This window comes from Musa acuminata, chromosome BXJ3-5 (genome assembly GCF_036884655.1).
Source record: "Musa acuminata AAA Group cultivar baxijiao chromosome BXJ3-5, Cavendish_Baxijiao_AAA, whole genome shotgun sequence".
Classification (NCBI taxonomy): Eukaryota; Viridiplantae; Streptophyta; class Magnoliopsida; order Zingiberales; family Musaceae; genus Musa; species Musa acuminata.
Genome location: NC_088353.1, coordinates 41,643,584 through 41,659,186, shown reverse-complemented (window position 1 = coordinate 41,659,186; position 15,603 = coordinate 41,643,584). Strand labels below are relative to the sequence as shown.

The following is a 15,603-nucleotide window of genomic DNA, read 5'->3' as shown; positions in this document are numbered from 1 at the left end:
ACCCGACCTCTCGACCCGAACCACCGTGCTCGGCCTTCGGGAGACCCCGAGGGACGGAGCCCGAGATCCCCGACATCCGGACCCCCGAACCGAGCCGAGACGAGACGACCCTGAGGCCACGGCTTAAATAGATGCCCCCCGCATCAAAGACGATACAGAGATAATATGAAACAGAGGTAGAGGCATTTTTCTTACAGGTATTTTTCGAGAATTTATCCATAGAAAATTTTAAATATTTTTAATAATAGAATTTTTTTAAAATAAAATTTAAAAGTATATAATTGGGGAGTCGAATCGCCACGTCGGAGCGGAAAACGGAAACGAACGACACCAGGCTGACTTGTTTCCCTTCTTCTATAAGAACGCTTGCGGGTACTCCTCGCTACTTCTCTCTCTTAGACGCATGCGGCGTGCACGTGCGACGTCCCCAGGATCGGCGGAGAACGCCGGTCTATGACCTTGTTCCACCGAGTAACACTCTCTTCGAGATCGGAAGCAATGGACGGCCCCTCTTGCCCTCCCGTCCGGTGGAGATGCCGCCGAGAAAGCTGGGTTGATCCAATGGAAGAGGAGGTAAAAATTATAGTGTTCCCTCTCATTGATTGTTGGTGAAACTTCATTGATTGCATGGTTTAAATACTGTTATGACAGATCCATGTGGCCATCAATGGTAAGTAATGATACAACGGAAGTAGAGGAGGTAAAATAGCAACCATCTTCTTTGATTTCTGCTTAGAAACTATGTTCTTGCTATATCCCAAGTCTTACCAGCAATTTAAGCTATGCCCTAAAGTTGATTGTTTGGTGGAACCTTCATTGATTGCACGATTCGTTTAATGTCATGCACCGACCAATGTGATGATAAGCAGTGATTCAACCTGAAATTTCTTCGTTGGTCATCTTCTTAAGTTTTATTTTAGTAAACAAGCTAGAAATTGGATATGATGTTTGATCCAATGGAAGAGAAGGTAAAAAACATCCACCTATGGTTTCTTTAAGTTCTTTTAGAAAAAAAGAAAAAGAAAGGCCTGATGCACAAAGCTCACTGACATAGTCGGAGTGGCTGTTTCAGTTCTTTATGCTTTGAAATGCTATTGAGAAATGTTCTAGTGTTCCAATTCTCACCGGAATTTTAAGTGATGCCCCCTTTTCCAATGCTTTGGTCAACCTTTATTGATTGCATAATATGATTATACGATGTGCAGATCAATATAACCATTGAGTGGAAAGTAATAATCCAACATGCAGTTTCATCATTTGGTCCTCTATGAGTTTTGTTTGGTTCACAAGCTTGAAAGTGACATATTATGCATATGAAATCTTACATATATTTTTCCTTTTTCTTGGCAAATGTTTTCTTTCCAAGAAATGAAATTTGTCTCCCATGTAGAACTGCTCTGTATCACAATTTTGGAATTATTATCTCAAATGCCCTCTGTTAGTGTAAACACCTTTTTTTTAGTTAGTGTAAACACCCTTTTTTTCTTAGCCGTAACCCGGGAGGTCGTCTCGGCTCGTTCGGGGGTCCGAATGGTGGGGATCTCCCTGGGGCGGTACTCGTTTCCACCGGGGTGGTCGGGTGCGGCCTCAGACTCGGGGCGATGCGGCGACTCTTCCTGGGCGGGGGTCGCCGGCGCGTCCCGGACGGGAGACCACGGCTTGATACCTGCACGATGGTCGGGTCCGCTCGACCCGACCCCTCCGACGATCAAGTTAGAGAGATGCGATCGCGGTTGTTTGGGGAATCCAGCCTGACCTCTTCCCTCTGGCTTGAGGACGCTTATAGGGGAACCTGGCATTCTCGGGTGCGCCATCCCGTCGGTCGGGGCCGTATCTCTGATGGCGTCCGACATCGCTGAGGACGTTGCGTATGGGAACGGGGGATCGCAGGGTATGGGCGAGCTTCAACCGCTACCCACTTCTGTCTCGTCCTACTGTGCTGGGTCAACTGAAGGGGCTGCGGGCTCAGTGAGGCTAACGTCCGGACGCAGACCGTTGCCCTCGTTGCTCTCCCTGGGGCGCCGCACCTGTCCACGTGCGGGGGGGCGTCGCCGGGAGTGGGGTTTACCATTTTTTGCCATATCATATCCCCCCCCCAAAGGAAGCCATGGCTCGGCATCGGACGGTGGGGATTCGAGGCATGGTTTTTGATCGGTAAGCGGCGGTTCCTTTCGTGGGTCGCGATTGGGACTCAGGTCAGGGGCGAGCAGGCCGCGCTGCATAGGTGCTTTGGTCGGGGAACACGTCTCGGGTGGGCAGGCCGCGCCGAGGAGGTGGTCTCGGGAAATATGCGGCCGAGGAGCACGTCTCGGACGGGCTGGCCGCGCCGAGGAGGTGGTCTCGGGAACATGTGGCCGAGGAGCACGTCTCGGGTGGGCTGGCCGCGCCGAGGAGGTGGTCTTCGGGAAACATGCGGCCGAGGAGCACGTCTCGGACGGGCTGGACGCGCCGAGGAGGTGGTCTCGGGAGATATGCGGCCGAGGAGCACGTCTCGGACGGGCTGGCCGCGCCGAGGAGGTGGTCTCGGGAAACATGCGGCCGAGGAGCACGTCTCGGGCGGGCTGGCCGCGCCGAGGAGGTGGTCTCGGGAAAACATGCGGCCGAGGAGCACGTCTCGGGCGGGCTGGCCGCGCTGAGGAGGTGGTCTCGGGAACATGTGGCCGAGGAGCACGTCTCGGGCGAGCTGGTCGCGCCGAGGAGGTGGTCTCGGGAAAACATGCGGCCGAGGAGCTCGTCTCGGGCGGGCTGGCCGCGCCGAGGAGGTGGTCTCGGGAAATATGCGGCCGAGGAGCACGTCTCGGGCGGGCTGGCCGCGTCGAGGAGGTGGTCTCGGGAAAACATGCGGCCGAGGAGCACGTCTCGGGCGGGTTGGCCGCGCCGAGGAGGTGGTCTCGGGAAATATGCGGCCGAGGAGCACGTCTCGGGCGGGTTGGCCGCGCCGAGGAGGTGGTCTCGGGAACATGTGGCCGAGGAGCACGTCTCGGGCGAGCTGGCCGCGCCGAGGAGGTGGTCTCGGGAAACATGCGGCCGAGGAGCACGTCTCGGATGGGCTGGCCGCGCCGAGGAGGTGGTCACGGGAAACATGCGGCCGAGGAGCACGTCTCGGGCGGGCTGGCCGCGCCGAGGAGGTGGTCTCGGGAAAACATGCGGCCGAGGGGCACGTCTCGGGCGGGCTGGCCGCGCCGAGGAGGTGGTCTCGGGAAATATGCGGCCGAGGAGCACGTCTCGGGCGGGCTGGCCGCGCCGAGGAGGTGGTCTCGGGAAACATGCGGCCGAGGAGCACGTCTCGGGCGGGCTGGCCGCGCCGAGGAGGTGGTCTCGGGAAAACATGCGGCCGAGGAGCACGTCTCGGGCGGGCTGGCCGCGCCGAGGAGGTGGTCTCGGGAAATATGCGGCCGAGGAGCACGTCTCGGGCGGGCTGGCCGCGCCGAGGAGGTGGTCTCGGGAAATATGCGGCCGAGGAGCACGTCTCGGGCGGGCTGGCCGCGCCGAGGAGGTGGTCTCGGGAAAACATGCGGCCGAGGAGCACGTCTCGGGCGGGTTGGCCGCGCCGAGGAGGTGGTCTCGGGAAATATGCGGCCGAGGAGCACGTCTCGGGCGGGCTGGCCGCGCCGAGGAGGTGGTCTCGGGAAAACATGCGGCCGAGGAGCACGTCTCGGGCGGGTTGGCCGCGCCGAGGAGGTGGTCTCGGGAAATATGCGGCCGAGGAGCACGTCTCGGGCGGGCTGGCCGCGCCGAGGAGGTGGTCTCGGGAAAACATGCGGCCGAGGAGCACGTCTCGGGCGGGTTGGCCGCGCCGAGGAGGTGGTCTCGGGAAAACATGCGGCCGAGGGGCACGTCTCGGGCGGGCTGGCCGCGCCGAGGAGGTGGTCTCGGGAAATATGCGGCCGAGGAGCACGTCTCGGGCGGGCTGGCCGCGCCGAGGAGGTGGTCTCGGGAAACATGCGGCCGAGGAGCACGTCTCGGGCGGGCTGGCCGCGCCGAGGAGGTGGTCTCGGGAAAACATGCGGCCGAGGAGCACGTCTCGGGCGGGCTGGTCGCGCCGAGGAGGTGGTCTCGGGAAATATGCGGCCGAGGAGCACGTCTCGGGCGGGCTGGCCGCGCCGAGGAGGTGGTCTCGGGAAATATGCGGCCGAGGAGCACGTCTCGGGCGGGCTGGCCGCGCCGAGGAGGTGGTCTCGGGAAAACATGCGGCCGAGGAGCACGTCTCGGGCGGGTTGGCCGCGCCGAGGAGGTGGTCTCGGGAAATATGCGGCCGAGGAGCACGTCTCGGGCGGGCTGGCCGCGCCGAGGAGGTGGTCTCGGGAAAACATGCGGCCGAGGAGCACGTCTCGGGCGGGCTGGCCGCGCCGAGGAGGTGGTCTCGGGAAAACATGCGGCCGAGGAGCACGTCTCGGGCGGGCTGGCCGCGCCGAGGAGGTGGTCTCGGGAAATATGCGGCCGAGGAGCACGTCTCGGGCGGGTTGGCCGCGCCGAGGAGGTGGTCTCGGGAAAACATGCGGCCGAGGAGCACGTCTCGGGCGGGTTGGCCGCGCCGAGGAGGTGGTCTCGGGAAATATGCGGCCGAGGAGCACGTCTCGGGCGGGCTGGCCGCGCCGAGGAGGTGGTCTCGGGAAAACATGCGGCCGAGGAGCACGTCTCGGACGGGCCGGCCGCGCCGAGGCGGTGGTCTCGGGAAGCGTGAGGCAAGATCGTCGTTCTTTTTAGGCGTTGAGAAGTTGTAGTGGCCGTTCTCCACGTCGTTTCCCGCAGCGGCTTTGGGTCCGCATTTATGATGGGGTGTTCGTTGGTCTTCCCTGATGCGAGCGGGTGTGCGGATGAGCTGTCGGCCGCTAGGGGGAGACGAAGGGACGTCTCTTTCGGCGGGGTTTTTTTTTTTTCTTACATGAATGGCGTATCCTGCCCGTTTTATGATTTCTGCTGCTGAGTCTTGGACCTCGTCGTTTCTTTCTGCCATCGCACCTTCTCCTCTCCTACGCCACAATCCCACAGTCGCTCCCTCGTCGTCTCTCTTGTTCGTTCCAAAAGCCGGTAAGGAATGTCCTTCTCACCTGTCTCTTCGCCTTCGTCCCTCGACAGAGTTCGGGAGAGCATGCCTCCGTCTTCCCCGGACGAGGAGGCGGCGCGAGCCCTTGAGGCGCTAATGTGGCCGCACGACCTCGACTCGGTGGTGAGTGGGTCGTCGCTGGAAAAGCTCCGGGAGCGCTATTACATCCCAGAGGAGTTTGTCCTGGTTGCCCCTGATCCGGGGCAGCGGTCATACGACCCGATCCCCCGAGGTTTTGCGCTGACCCAAGATGCCCTAGAGGCTGGGTTGCGCCTTCCCCTCCACCCCACCATTGTTTCCTGCCTATCTCTCTGGCGGATTTCGCCTTCCCAGGTGACGCCTAACTCATGGCGGTACCTGGTAGCGTTCTTAGGGGAGTGTTACTATGCTAACATCACCCCTACCCGAAACCTCTTTCTCTCATGTTTCCGCCTTCGCAAGGGGCCGGGGGGCTATTTCGTGTCGGCCCGGGCTGGCTTTCGCGTCGGGGGAGCCCCTTTGAATAATAAAGGGTGGAAGGGGCGGTTTTTTTACGTTAGCTGGCCGAGGGATTGGGGCTTCGGGGTTCGGTGGGCGGAGAGGGTGATAGATAACACAGTCCCGGACTTGAACGACGAGGAGCGTCGGGATTTGAAGAGGCTTCGGGCAATCCTTCCCGGTTCTCAGGCCATCCGAGCTATGACCGAGGAGTGGCTAGCCGAGGCGGGTCTTAGCCCGGCTTTCGGGGGTATGTTTATAGAGGGTGTTCTCCACGTTTTATTTGTTTTTACAGTTTGTGACGGTTTTGCTTGTCTTCTTCGTAGGAATGAAGCTCCTGTCCCTCCGTGGTGGTCGCTCTTCGTCGGCTTCTTCCCCGCGCCAGTCCGCTGCTTCCCCTCCGCGTTCCCCAGCCGACCCGTTGTCCGGTTCGGCGGGTGCCCCATTGGAGATCCCCGAGGGACGTCCGTCAAAGAAGGCGAGGACGACGGGTCCGGGGAAAACCAAGGCGGGGACCACTCCTCCAACAATCGTGGGCGTCAAGCGGACCACTCGGGAGGAGGGGCCTTCCCGATTTGAAGGGCCTAGCCAGGGGGCGGCCGGGAAGAGGGCGAACCTGCCCACGGTGGATGATCTGTGCGGGCTACGCACGGGGGCCGACGAGCCCCTATGGGCAGCGGTGATGGGCGAGCTTCCGACAGGGGAGGCTTCCGACCCGCTGGTCGCCCGATGGAAGGGGCTGTCCCGAGGGGACAACGTATGGGCCGGGGGAGATCCCTCGGCCGCCTTCCTTCGAGGCGTGCTCCACCCCGACCTGGCTCGGGACCTGTACACCATGCCCTCGGAGACCATGCTCAGCAAGGCGGGGAGGTTTCTGACACTGGTAAGCATTTCGCTAACTCCGGGCATCCCTGCGACTGTGCGCTGACCCTTATTTTCTTGTGGCAGGGCCTCCATTATTCGACGGCGCTGATGGACCGAGTGCGCGACGCTGGCCAGATAATCTGGGACTTCAGCGAGCGCAACTCCGAGTTGTGTCGTCAGCTAGAGGAGATTCGGACTGGGTCGGGCCCCGAGGCGGTAGCGGCTGCGGAAAAACGCGCGACCGATTCCGAGGAAGAAGTGGCGCGTTTACGAGCCGAGCTCGAGCGGTCGGGCGATTCGGTCAAGGAGCTCCAGGAGTTCCTCCGCTTGGATCGGGCCGAGCTCCGCCAGTCGAAGTCAGAGGCACTTGGTCTCTCCAAGAGGGCGGGGAAGGCCGAGGCTGAAGCCCGCGCTGCTTCCGAGGCGTTGGCTGAGGAGGTTCGCCTCCGCCCGTCAAAGGACAAGGAGGCGATCGAAGCCTACAAGAAGTCCGAGAACTTTGAGCTCGGACTGACCCGAATGGGGCGAGTATCCTACGAGTACGGATACAGAATCGCCCTGGGTCGCTTCGGTTCGTGCCCTCCCGGCTCCGAGGTGGAAAGGGATCCGTTCGCCTCTCACCCCGTGGACCTGGAGGTGGACATGCCGGAGGACGTTCCGTTCGACGACCGCCCGAAGACTCCGGGAGAGGAGTGAGGGTCGTTTTTGTATGTCGAGGTCGAGGGTGTGAGGGTTTTGTGTATGGGTTTGTTTTTTAATAAGATGATCTTTTCCTCCGATTTTCTGTGTTTGCGTAATGTCTATGTCTTCAGACGAAATATTTCCTAAGGTTCTGTATGTTCCAAGTCCGGGGCACGGGGTCGCCATCCATTGTTGCGAGCCTGAATGTCCCCGGTCGGGATACTCCGATGACCCGATAGGGTCCCTCCCACTTTGGGGCAAGTTTCCCCCTTACTCGGGTGGGGTGGCTGACCTCGATTTTGCGCAGGACCAGGTCCTCTAACTTTATCGACCGGGGTCGCATGCTCCGGTTGTAGACCCTCGCTACGGCTCTTTTGTAAGAAAGGGCTTTCTGGTGTGCGTCGGCCCGTCTTTCCTCGAGCAGGTCCAGGTTTGATCGGAGCCCTTCGCCCGAGGCTTCTTCGCTGTAGTCTGCCGTCCGCGGAGTCGGGACGGCTACCTCGGGTGGCAACACGGCCTCGGTCCCGAACGTGAGGCTATAGGGAGACTCCCCGGTCGGGGTCTTGGGGGTAGTGCGAAGCGCCCACAGGACGCTCGGGAGCTCGTCGATCCAAGCCGATCGGGTAGCGGACACCCTTCTCTTGAGTCCGTCGACGATGGCCCGGTTGGTTACTTCAGCTAGCCCATTCGCCTGGGGGTAAGCCACCGAGCTGAACCTCAGTTGAACTTTGTGCTTGGCGCAAAACTCTTGGAATTTCCTGCCGGTGAACTGAGGTCCATTGTCGGCGATGATGGACTGGGGCAGGCCGAAACGGGTTATGAGGTTTCTCCATACGAACCTTTCCACTTGCGACTCCGTGATGGTTGCTAGGGGCTCGGCTTCGACCCATCTGGTAAAGTAGTCCACTCCCACGATGATGTACTTCCGCTGGCCGGAGGTGGGCGGGAGAGGCCCGAGTATGTCCAGTCCCCATTGCGCGAATGGCCAGGCACAGTCGACGGGGGTGAACAGGACCGCCGGCCGTCGGGCGGTACGGGCGTGCTCCTGGCACGCGCTGCATCGCCGCACGAGAGCTTTTGCGTCCTGGCGCATGGTCGGCCAGTAGTACCCCTGTCGGAGTACCTTGTGCGCCAGGGTTCGCTCGCCTATGTGTTCCCCGCAAGCCCCTTCGTGCATGTCGGACAGAACCGTCCAGGCTTCGCTCGGCTCCAGGCAGCGCAACAGGGGGCGCGAGAAAGACCGTTTGTACAGCCGTCCTCCTTCCTCGGTGTACCACGCCTGCGTCCGACGCAAGCGCCGAGCTGTAGTTGTATTGTCGGGCAGGGTCCCGTCCTGCTTGAAGCGTAACATCTCCTGTACCCAAGTGGCCGGCGCGCCGTGAGCGACGGTGGCGACGACCTCTATGGCTCGGCGGGGGAGTTCTTCGGTCTCGGGTCGAGCCCAGGGGGACGTGCCGGACGCCAGTTTAGCCAGGGTGTCGGCTCGCTGGTTCTCGCTCCTGGGAACATTCGACAATTCAAAATGGGCGAACTTGGCGGCGAGGCTTCTTACCTGTGCTAGGTATTTCGCCATAGTCGGGTCCCGGGCCTCGTATTCGCCGTCGAGCTGCCTAGCCACCAGCTGTGAGTCGGTGAGGACGCGTATGTCGGTCACCTGCATTTCCAGTGCCAACTGGAGCCCCGCCAGGAGAGCCTCGTATTCTGCCTCGTTGTTGGTGGCTCTGAACTCGAAGCGGAAGGAGCGCTCGATCGAGCGGCCGTCAGGTGTTGCCAGTACCAGACCCGCGCCGGCGCCTTTCGCGTTGGCCGAGCCATCTACGTGGAGGGTCCAGGTGTCGCGCAGCGGCTCGAGTTCTTCGCCGGAAGTCGGGGTCAGCTCCGCAATGAAGTCTGCCACGGACTGGGCTTTGATGGCGGTCCGAGGTATGTATTGTTTGTCGTGCTCGCCGAGCTCCACTGCCCATTTGAGGAGACGCCCTGCAACATCGAATTTGGACAGGACAAGCCGAAGCGGCTGATCGGTTATTACCTCTATCGGGTGGGCCTGGAAGTAGGGGCGGAGTTTCCGCGCCGACAGGACGAGCGCCAGCGCCAGCTTTTCGATCGGCGGGTAGCGTTCTTCTGGCCCGCTCAGCATGTGGCTGACGTAGTAGACCGGTAGTTGATCGCCGGAAATTTCTTTGACTAGAACCGAGCTGACCGCGTGCCGAGAGACGGCAAGGTAGAGACTCAGCCTCTCCCCCGGGGAGACCGAAGCGAGTCGAGGGAGGCTGGCCAGGTGTAGCTTCATCTGCTCGAAGGTCGTCTCGCATTCCGCCGTCCATCGGAAGTTCTTCGGATCCTTCAGGGCCCGGAAAAAAGAGTGGCAGCGATCTCCCGATCGGGAGAGGAAACGCGATAAAGCGACTAGCCTCCCGTTAAGGCGCTGCAGGTCTCTGATCGTCTGAGGAGGCCGCATGTCAATGATGGCCTGTATCTTTTCCGGGTTGGCGTCAATCCCTCTCTCGTGTATGATGAATCCGAGGAATTTTCCCGAGGTCACGCCGAAGGCGCACTTGGTGGGGTTGAGGCGCAGGCCGAACCTCCGCAGAGTGTCGAATGTTTCTGCCAGGTCGGAGGGATGAGCCTCCGCCGTTCGGCTCTTTACGATCATGTCGTCGACATATACCTCCATGTTTCGTCCGATCTGGCGGGCGAACATCTTGTTCACCGTCCTCTGGTAGGTTGCCCCGGCGTTTTTCAACCCGAACGACATAACTTTGTAAAAATATATCCCTTGCTCGGTGAGGAAGGCTGTATGTTTTTGATCTTCGGGTGCCATCCTGATCTGGTTGTACCCGGAGAAGGCGTCCATAAACGAGAGTCGGGCGTGGCCGGCCGTGGCGTCGACCAGCTGGTCGATCTTCGGCAGGGGGTAGCAATCTTTTGGGCAAGCATTGTTGAGACTGGTGTAGTCAACGCACATCCGCCAGCTTCCATTAGGTTTTTTGACGAGGACTACATTGGAGAGCCACTGTGGGTAACTTGCCTCTTCTATGAAACCGGCCGCCAGAAGCCGGTTTACTTCTTCTCGAATGGCCAGTTGCCGATCCGGGGCCTGCCGCCTGGGCCTCTGTTTCACCGGCCGGGCGTCGGACGAGATGTTCAGGTGGTGCAGCGCGACTTCCGGGTGGACTCCTACTAGGTCGGCTGGCGTCCAAGCGAAGATGTCGGCGTTGACTCGCAGAAGGCCGACAAGCTGCTGTTGTTCTTTTTCGGGGAGTCCCGACCCGATTTTGACTGTTTGATCGGGCCTTCCTTCGACCAGTGGCAAGTCGACGGTGGATTCCTTCGGCTCGGGGCGGGGGGTTGGTTTTTTTCCCTCCCGGGGGTCTTCCAGCGGGGATTGGATCCTTGCTCTCTTGTTTAATGACACAGCGGTCAAGTAGCAGCGCCTGGACTCCCAGGAGTTCCCCGCCACTTCCCCGACCCCATCGTGGGTCGGGAACTTGATGGTTTGATAGTAAGTTGAGATGACGGCTCGGGTGTTGTTGAGGGTTGGCCGTCCTAGGATGGTGTTGTATGCCGTGGGGAGGTCGACCACCAGAAAGGAGGTCATCACAGTTTTTGCCTTCGGGAAGGCTCCCAAAGTTAGGGGCAGGGTGATGACCCCTAGTGACGAGATTGAGGCGCCGGTGAACCCCGTGAGTATTGAGCATATCGGCTTCATGTTCTCCTTTACCAGGCCGAGCTTTTGGAAGGCGTCCCAATAAAGTATATCGGCCGAGCTTCCAGTGTCGACCATGATTCTTCTCACTTGCGCGTTGGCGATTCTGGCTGATATCACCAGTGCGTCATCATGCTCGGCTAGTTCAGATCCCTCGGTCGGGAAGGTGACTTCGGGGCCTTTTTCAGGTTTGGAATCCTCAGCCCGGGAGGCCCTGGCGTATGCCCTTCCACCCGCCGTGGAACTCCCTCCGGACGCCGGCCCGCCGGTTATGACATCTATGTGTCGCTCGATGGGGCCCTCCGGGCGTGGCGAGAGCTCCTTGTCTGGTCGGAGGTATGAACCGAGGTGCCCTCGGCGGATGAGCTCCTCAATTTGCCTTTTTAATTCTCGGCACTCCTCGGTGTCGTGACCGGGCTGCCGGTGGAAACGGCAGTATTTAGAGCGGTCCGCGAGCTCGCGCGGACTCCTCATTGGGTAGGGGTCTTTGAGAAGGCCTTTCTCCTTAATATGGAGAAATATCTCGGTCCGAGAGGAGTTCAGGCCCGGGGGGGGGGACCTAGGTACCGCATCGTTGAGGCCGCCGGCCCTGCGTCGGGAGGTGGCGGGCTGTTGCTGTTGGGACTGCTCTGGCTTGACCCTTTTGCGCTCGTCACGCTTCCCGACCATCCATGCCTCGGCAGCGACGTACTGGTTCGCACGCTGCAACATTTCGGGAACCGAAGTAGGGGGTCGCTCCACCAGAGACCAAAAGAATCGGGTAGGGCGCAGGCCCATCATGAATGCCTGCATCATCAAAGAAGGGTGAGCATCAGATAGCCCGCGGATTTGTGTGGTGAAGCGGTTCACAAAGTGAGAAAGGGGCTCATCCTCCCTCTGGTTGAGCCCGAGGAGCATCGCCACCGACGGTTTCGGCTTGGCATGAGCCAGGAAGTTAAGCTCAAAGTCCCTGGCCAACTGGTCGAAAGAGGCGATGGTCGCGGTCTTCAGATTGCTGTACCACGCTCGGGCTGGGCCCCGCAGGGTTGTCGGGAACGCCCTGCACATCAGGGCATCGGACGTCCCGTATAGCGCCATTTGGGCGCGGAAAGCAGCCACGTGGTCGGCCGGATCGGTGGCACCTTCATAGGCATCTAATGACGGGAGCCGAAAATGCGGCGGGATGGCCTGCTCTTGAATCTCGGGGATGAAGGGGGACCCCTGGTGTTGTTCGGCCCCCGGGTCTCCCCTGGTCCGGCGAACCTCGCGCTGCACCTCGTCCAGCCGGCGGCCTACGAGGCGTAACTGGGCCCACAGGCCCTCCGCCGAGTCTGAAAGTGGGGCTACGAGCGTCGGGTGCGCCGTTGGTTCCTCCGCTCCTCGGCTCCCGGGTTGGGTCAATCGGCGCGGAGGCGAAGCGGGAGACTCGGGGAGCGGTGCGGTGTTTTGAGCGGCGGGCCGTTGCCGCGGCGGGGGTAAGGTTGAGTGTGAAGACGTCGGGGGAGAGACCAGCGGGATGATGGTCTGCATTACTCCCATAAGGGCCCGAACCTGGTGCGTGAGGTCGTAGAAGGCTTCGGGTGGTACGGGTGACGGGCCACCGGGATTGGCAACGGGAGGCGATAGGCCCGGATCGTTGAATAATCGCCAATAGCGCTCCGAGGTCGCGGCGGGGCGCTCGTCCCGAATTCCCTCCTGTTGGGAGTGCTCCTCCGTCGCGTCGGTCGTGTGCGACCGGATGGCTGGGGGTTCGTCGGAGTGAGCCTGTGGATCGCTTGGCATTCGGACCGGCCCTCCTTCTAGCGCCATTATGTTAGTGTAAACACCTTTTTTTTAGTTAGTGTAAACACCCTTTTTTTCTTAGCCGTAACCCGGGAGGTCGTCTCGGCTCGTTCGGGGGTCCGAATGGCGGGGATCTCCCTGGGGCGGTACTCGTTTCCACCGGGGTGGTCGGGTGCGGCCTCGGACTCGGGGCGATGCGGCGACTCTTCCTGGGCGGGGGTCGCCGGCGCGTCCCGGACGGGAGACCACGGCTTGATACCTGCACGATGGTCGGGTCCGCTCGACCCGACCCCTCCGACGATCAAGTTAGAGAGATGCGATCGCGGTTGTTTGGGGAATCCAGCCTGACCTCTTCCCTCTGGCTTGAGGACGCTTATAGGGGAACCTGGCATTCTCGGGTGCGCCATCCCGTCGGTCGGGGCCGTATCTCTGATGGCGTCCGACATCGCTGAGGACATTGCGTATGGGAACGGGGGATCGCAGGGTATGGGCGAGCTTCAACCGCTACCCACTTCTGTCTCGTCCTACTGTGCTGGGTCAACTGAAGGGGCTGCGGGCTCAGTGAGGCTAACGTCCGGACGCAGACCGTTGCCCTCGTTGCTCTCCCTGGGGCGCCGCACCTGTCCACGTGCGGGGGGGCGTCGCCGGGAGTGGGGTTTACCATTTTTTGCCATATCACCCTCCATTTTACTCCTGGACCGTTGGGGGAGTTCATGATTGAACATATGTATGTTACATTCTGTTATATGTAGTTATTTTTGGCAGGCACCAAACATCAGCACCAGCAAAATCCCAATCCCCTTTGTGATCGTTCCTTTTTAGGAAAACAATAATGAATGTTGAATGTTCAAACCAGGAAATGTTTGTTCTCTTCTCAATTTGTAATAAGCATAGATGATATGGAGCACATGAAAGCTACTAGCATCCAGAATGTACTTATGCATGAGGCTGACTTGGGAGGGGTAATGTGTTGGTTTACAATCAGGATTTGATATTTAGCCTTCAGGGAATATGACAATGTGATGGATCATGCTACTCAGATCTTAAACAAGGTTTAATTTCTGAGTTGTATTTTTATCCTGATCTATGGAACCTAACTTTATTGTACAGGCTATTTGTCACACAAATGGAGGAAATTTTCCCGTGGAAGTGAAGCAGACAAAGAGGAATAAAGAAGCAGATTCAGTTGGCTTTGCTCAAGAGTTGACAATGACATCTAATAAGAAGTGCCAAAATGAACCAGTTATAGGGCATCAACCTGGCACAAATGGAGAATCAAGCAAGTTTCAAGACAGAAACAGTATGTTCTTAAGATCACAGTTACACTTACACCTATGGAGTTGGGTTCAACAACCAAGTTCAGGACATGTTATATTTCATATGTAGTGATTAACATCTTTCATAAACACAACCACACTCTTATAAATCATCTCACATTTACAGGAGTTCTAAGTACAAAAACAGCAAAGCTGCAGCTGCTTGAGATCTGTATTGCAAATTGCTGGAATCCTCCATCATTTATTTTGTCCAAGGAAGATGGATCTGACCTCCAAAAAAGGCAGGTTATGCTTAGTGTTTCTTAGCATTTCCAAGATACTAGTATGAGTAGTATCTATCTTTTTTGGATTGCTTACAATATAACATTGTTCCATTTAGATTAGTTTTTCATCTGTATATTAGAATGAAAGTTTTTCCTTCTGCATTTCATTGAATGATAAATCTACTCATATTAACTCAAATCAGTACCTTTTTTGTTTTTTCTCCTGAAAGTAGATTCACCATTCTTTTCTATTAAGTGTAAATGGAAACACTGGAGCAATTACACATGATGTTTCATGAGGGTTAAGGTGTTTCACAAAGGAGAAAAATTTGATAGCAGAACATTATACAATATACAACAGGACATAGGCGCAAACAGCCAAAAACCCAAACGACCCTCCGAAAAAAATACCAAACAAAAATACAAGATGCAGCAAATGTGACAAGTATCACTCAGATGATCTGTTCAGTCGTCCAAGAAATCTCTTATCTGCATTTGCTATGCAGCCTCAAGATATTGTTGGATTCTGGATTAGGACATGAAATGTTCGACTTTAATGCTGAAAATTCTCTGATTCTGTTCACTAAGATATTTCCAGCACAGAAAAAAGAAGTCTCAAATATTTTTATGCTTTCTATTGAGACCAGGTAGATAACAAGTGATGAAAAGTGAGTGGAACTCATTAGGAACTTTTATGAGATTTTATTTTTGGGTGGCACGATAATGACTTTGTATGGTGTACAAACAGCAGCAAATCAGGTCATCAATATTATTGATTGTTCATTAGTGGGTGGCACGATAATGACTTTGTATGGTGTACAAAACAGCAGCAAATGACTTTGTATGGAACTGACAGATCGACCATTAGTGGGTGCAGGTTTGTCAAGAACTTTGATGATTAAATCGGATAGACCAAGTAGTGGAAGAGACACCGGTGAAGATGAAATCATAGAACAAAGGCCTTTGGTAAGATTCAGCCTAGTACAGGTCTATTCTGGATTAAGAGTGAACCTTTTTTTTTATTAAGAGTGAACTTACTCTACTAAAGGTACTCTATGATTTAATTTGGTTATCTTTGTCCAGCTTGTAACAGATATCAACTTTTTAAATGCATCTTGTGCCTGAAGATCTTCCAAACACTTGGGTAGGCACCATTAAGGTTCTTATCAACCCTGCAGGAGTAATGATGGTAACTAAATTTACCACTCTCTTCAATGGTGCTTGAACTGAACAGAGGAGCTGCCACCAGCATTTTAATGCATTATAGATTTATAGTACCGAGGTCATCTTTCCTTTTATGTAGATGTGTAGGTTGCTGTTTTTGTGGGTGATGCTCTCTTGTAGAAATGCTCCTGTTTATGTTTTTTGTATGTATGTTTTTCTTGTTATGGTTTTACATTTGAAGGGTTTGAGATTAGATTATTAGATTTCTTGTGATTATTTGAATTCTAGTTTTTCCAGGGAATATTTGTAGGGTTTTTGTCAGATTGAATCTGGATCGAATCTAAGTATGATTTGGTTTATTGA

General features: G+C 56.9%; 1 protein-coding gene across 2 annotated transcripts; it reads left to right on the top strand.

The window, feature by feature from the left end:
• Window positions 1-406: 406 nt before the first annotated feature.
• On the top strand, window positions 407-15,579 carry LOC135638637 (uncharacterized). 2 transcript variants are annotated; one of them, XM_065151843.1, is made up of 5 exons: window positions 407-573; window positions 13,647-13,836; window positions 13,980-14,094; window positions 14,954-15,042; window positions 15,160-15,579. In XM_065151843.1, the coding sequence occupies exons 1-4, from the start codon at window positions 454-456 to the stop codon at window positions 14,976-14,978; spliced, it is 450 nt and encodes a 149-aa protein (XP_065007915.1). In that variant the 5' UTR covers window positions 407-453; the 3' UTR covers window positions 14,979-15,042; window positions 15,160-15,579. The 2 variants fall into 2 exon arrangements, with proteins under 2 accessions (XP_065007915.1, XP_065007916.1); XM_065151844.1 differs by having other exon boundaries at window positions 13,980-14,098.
• The last annotated feature ends 24 nt before the right edge of the window (window positions 15,580-15,603 follow it).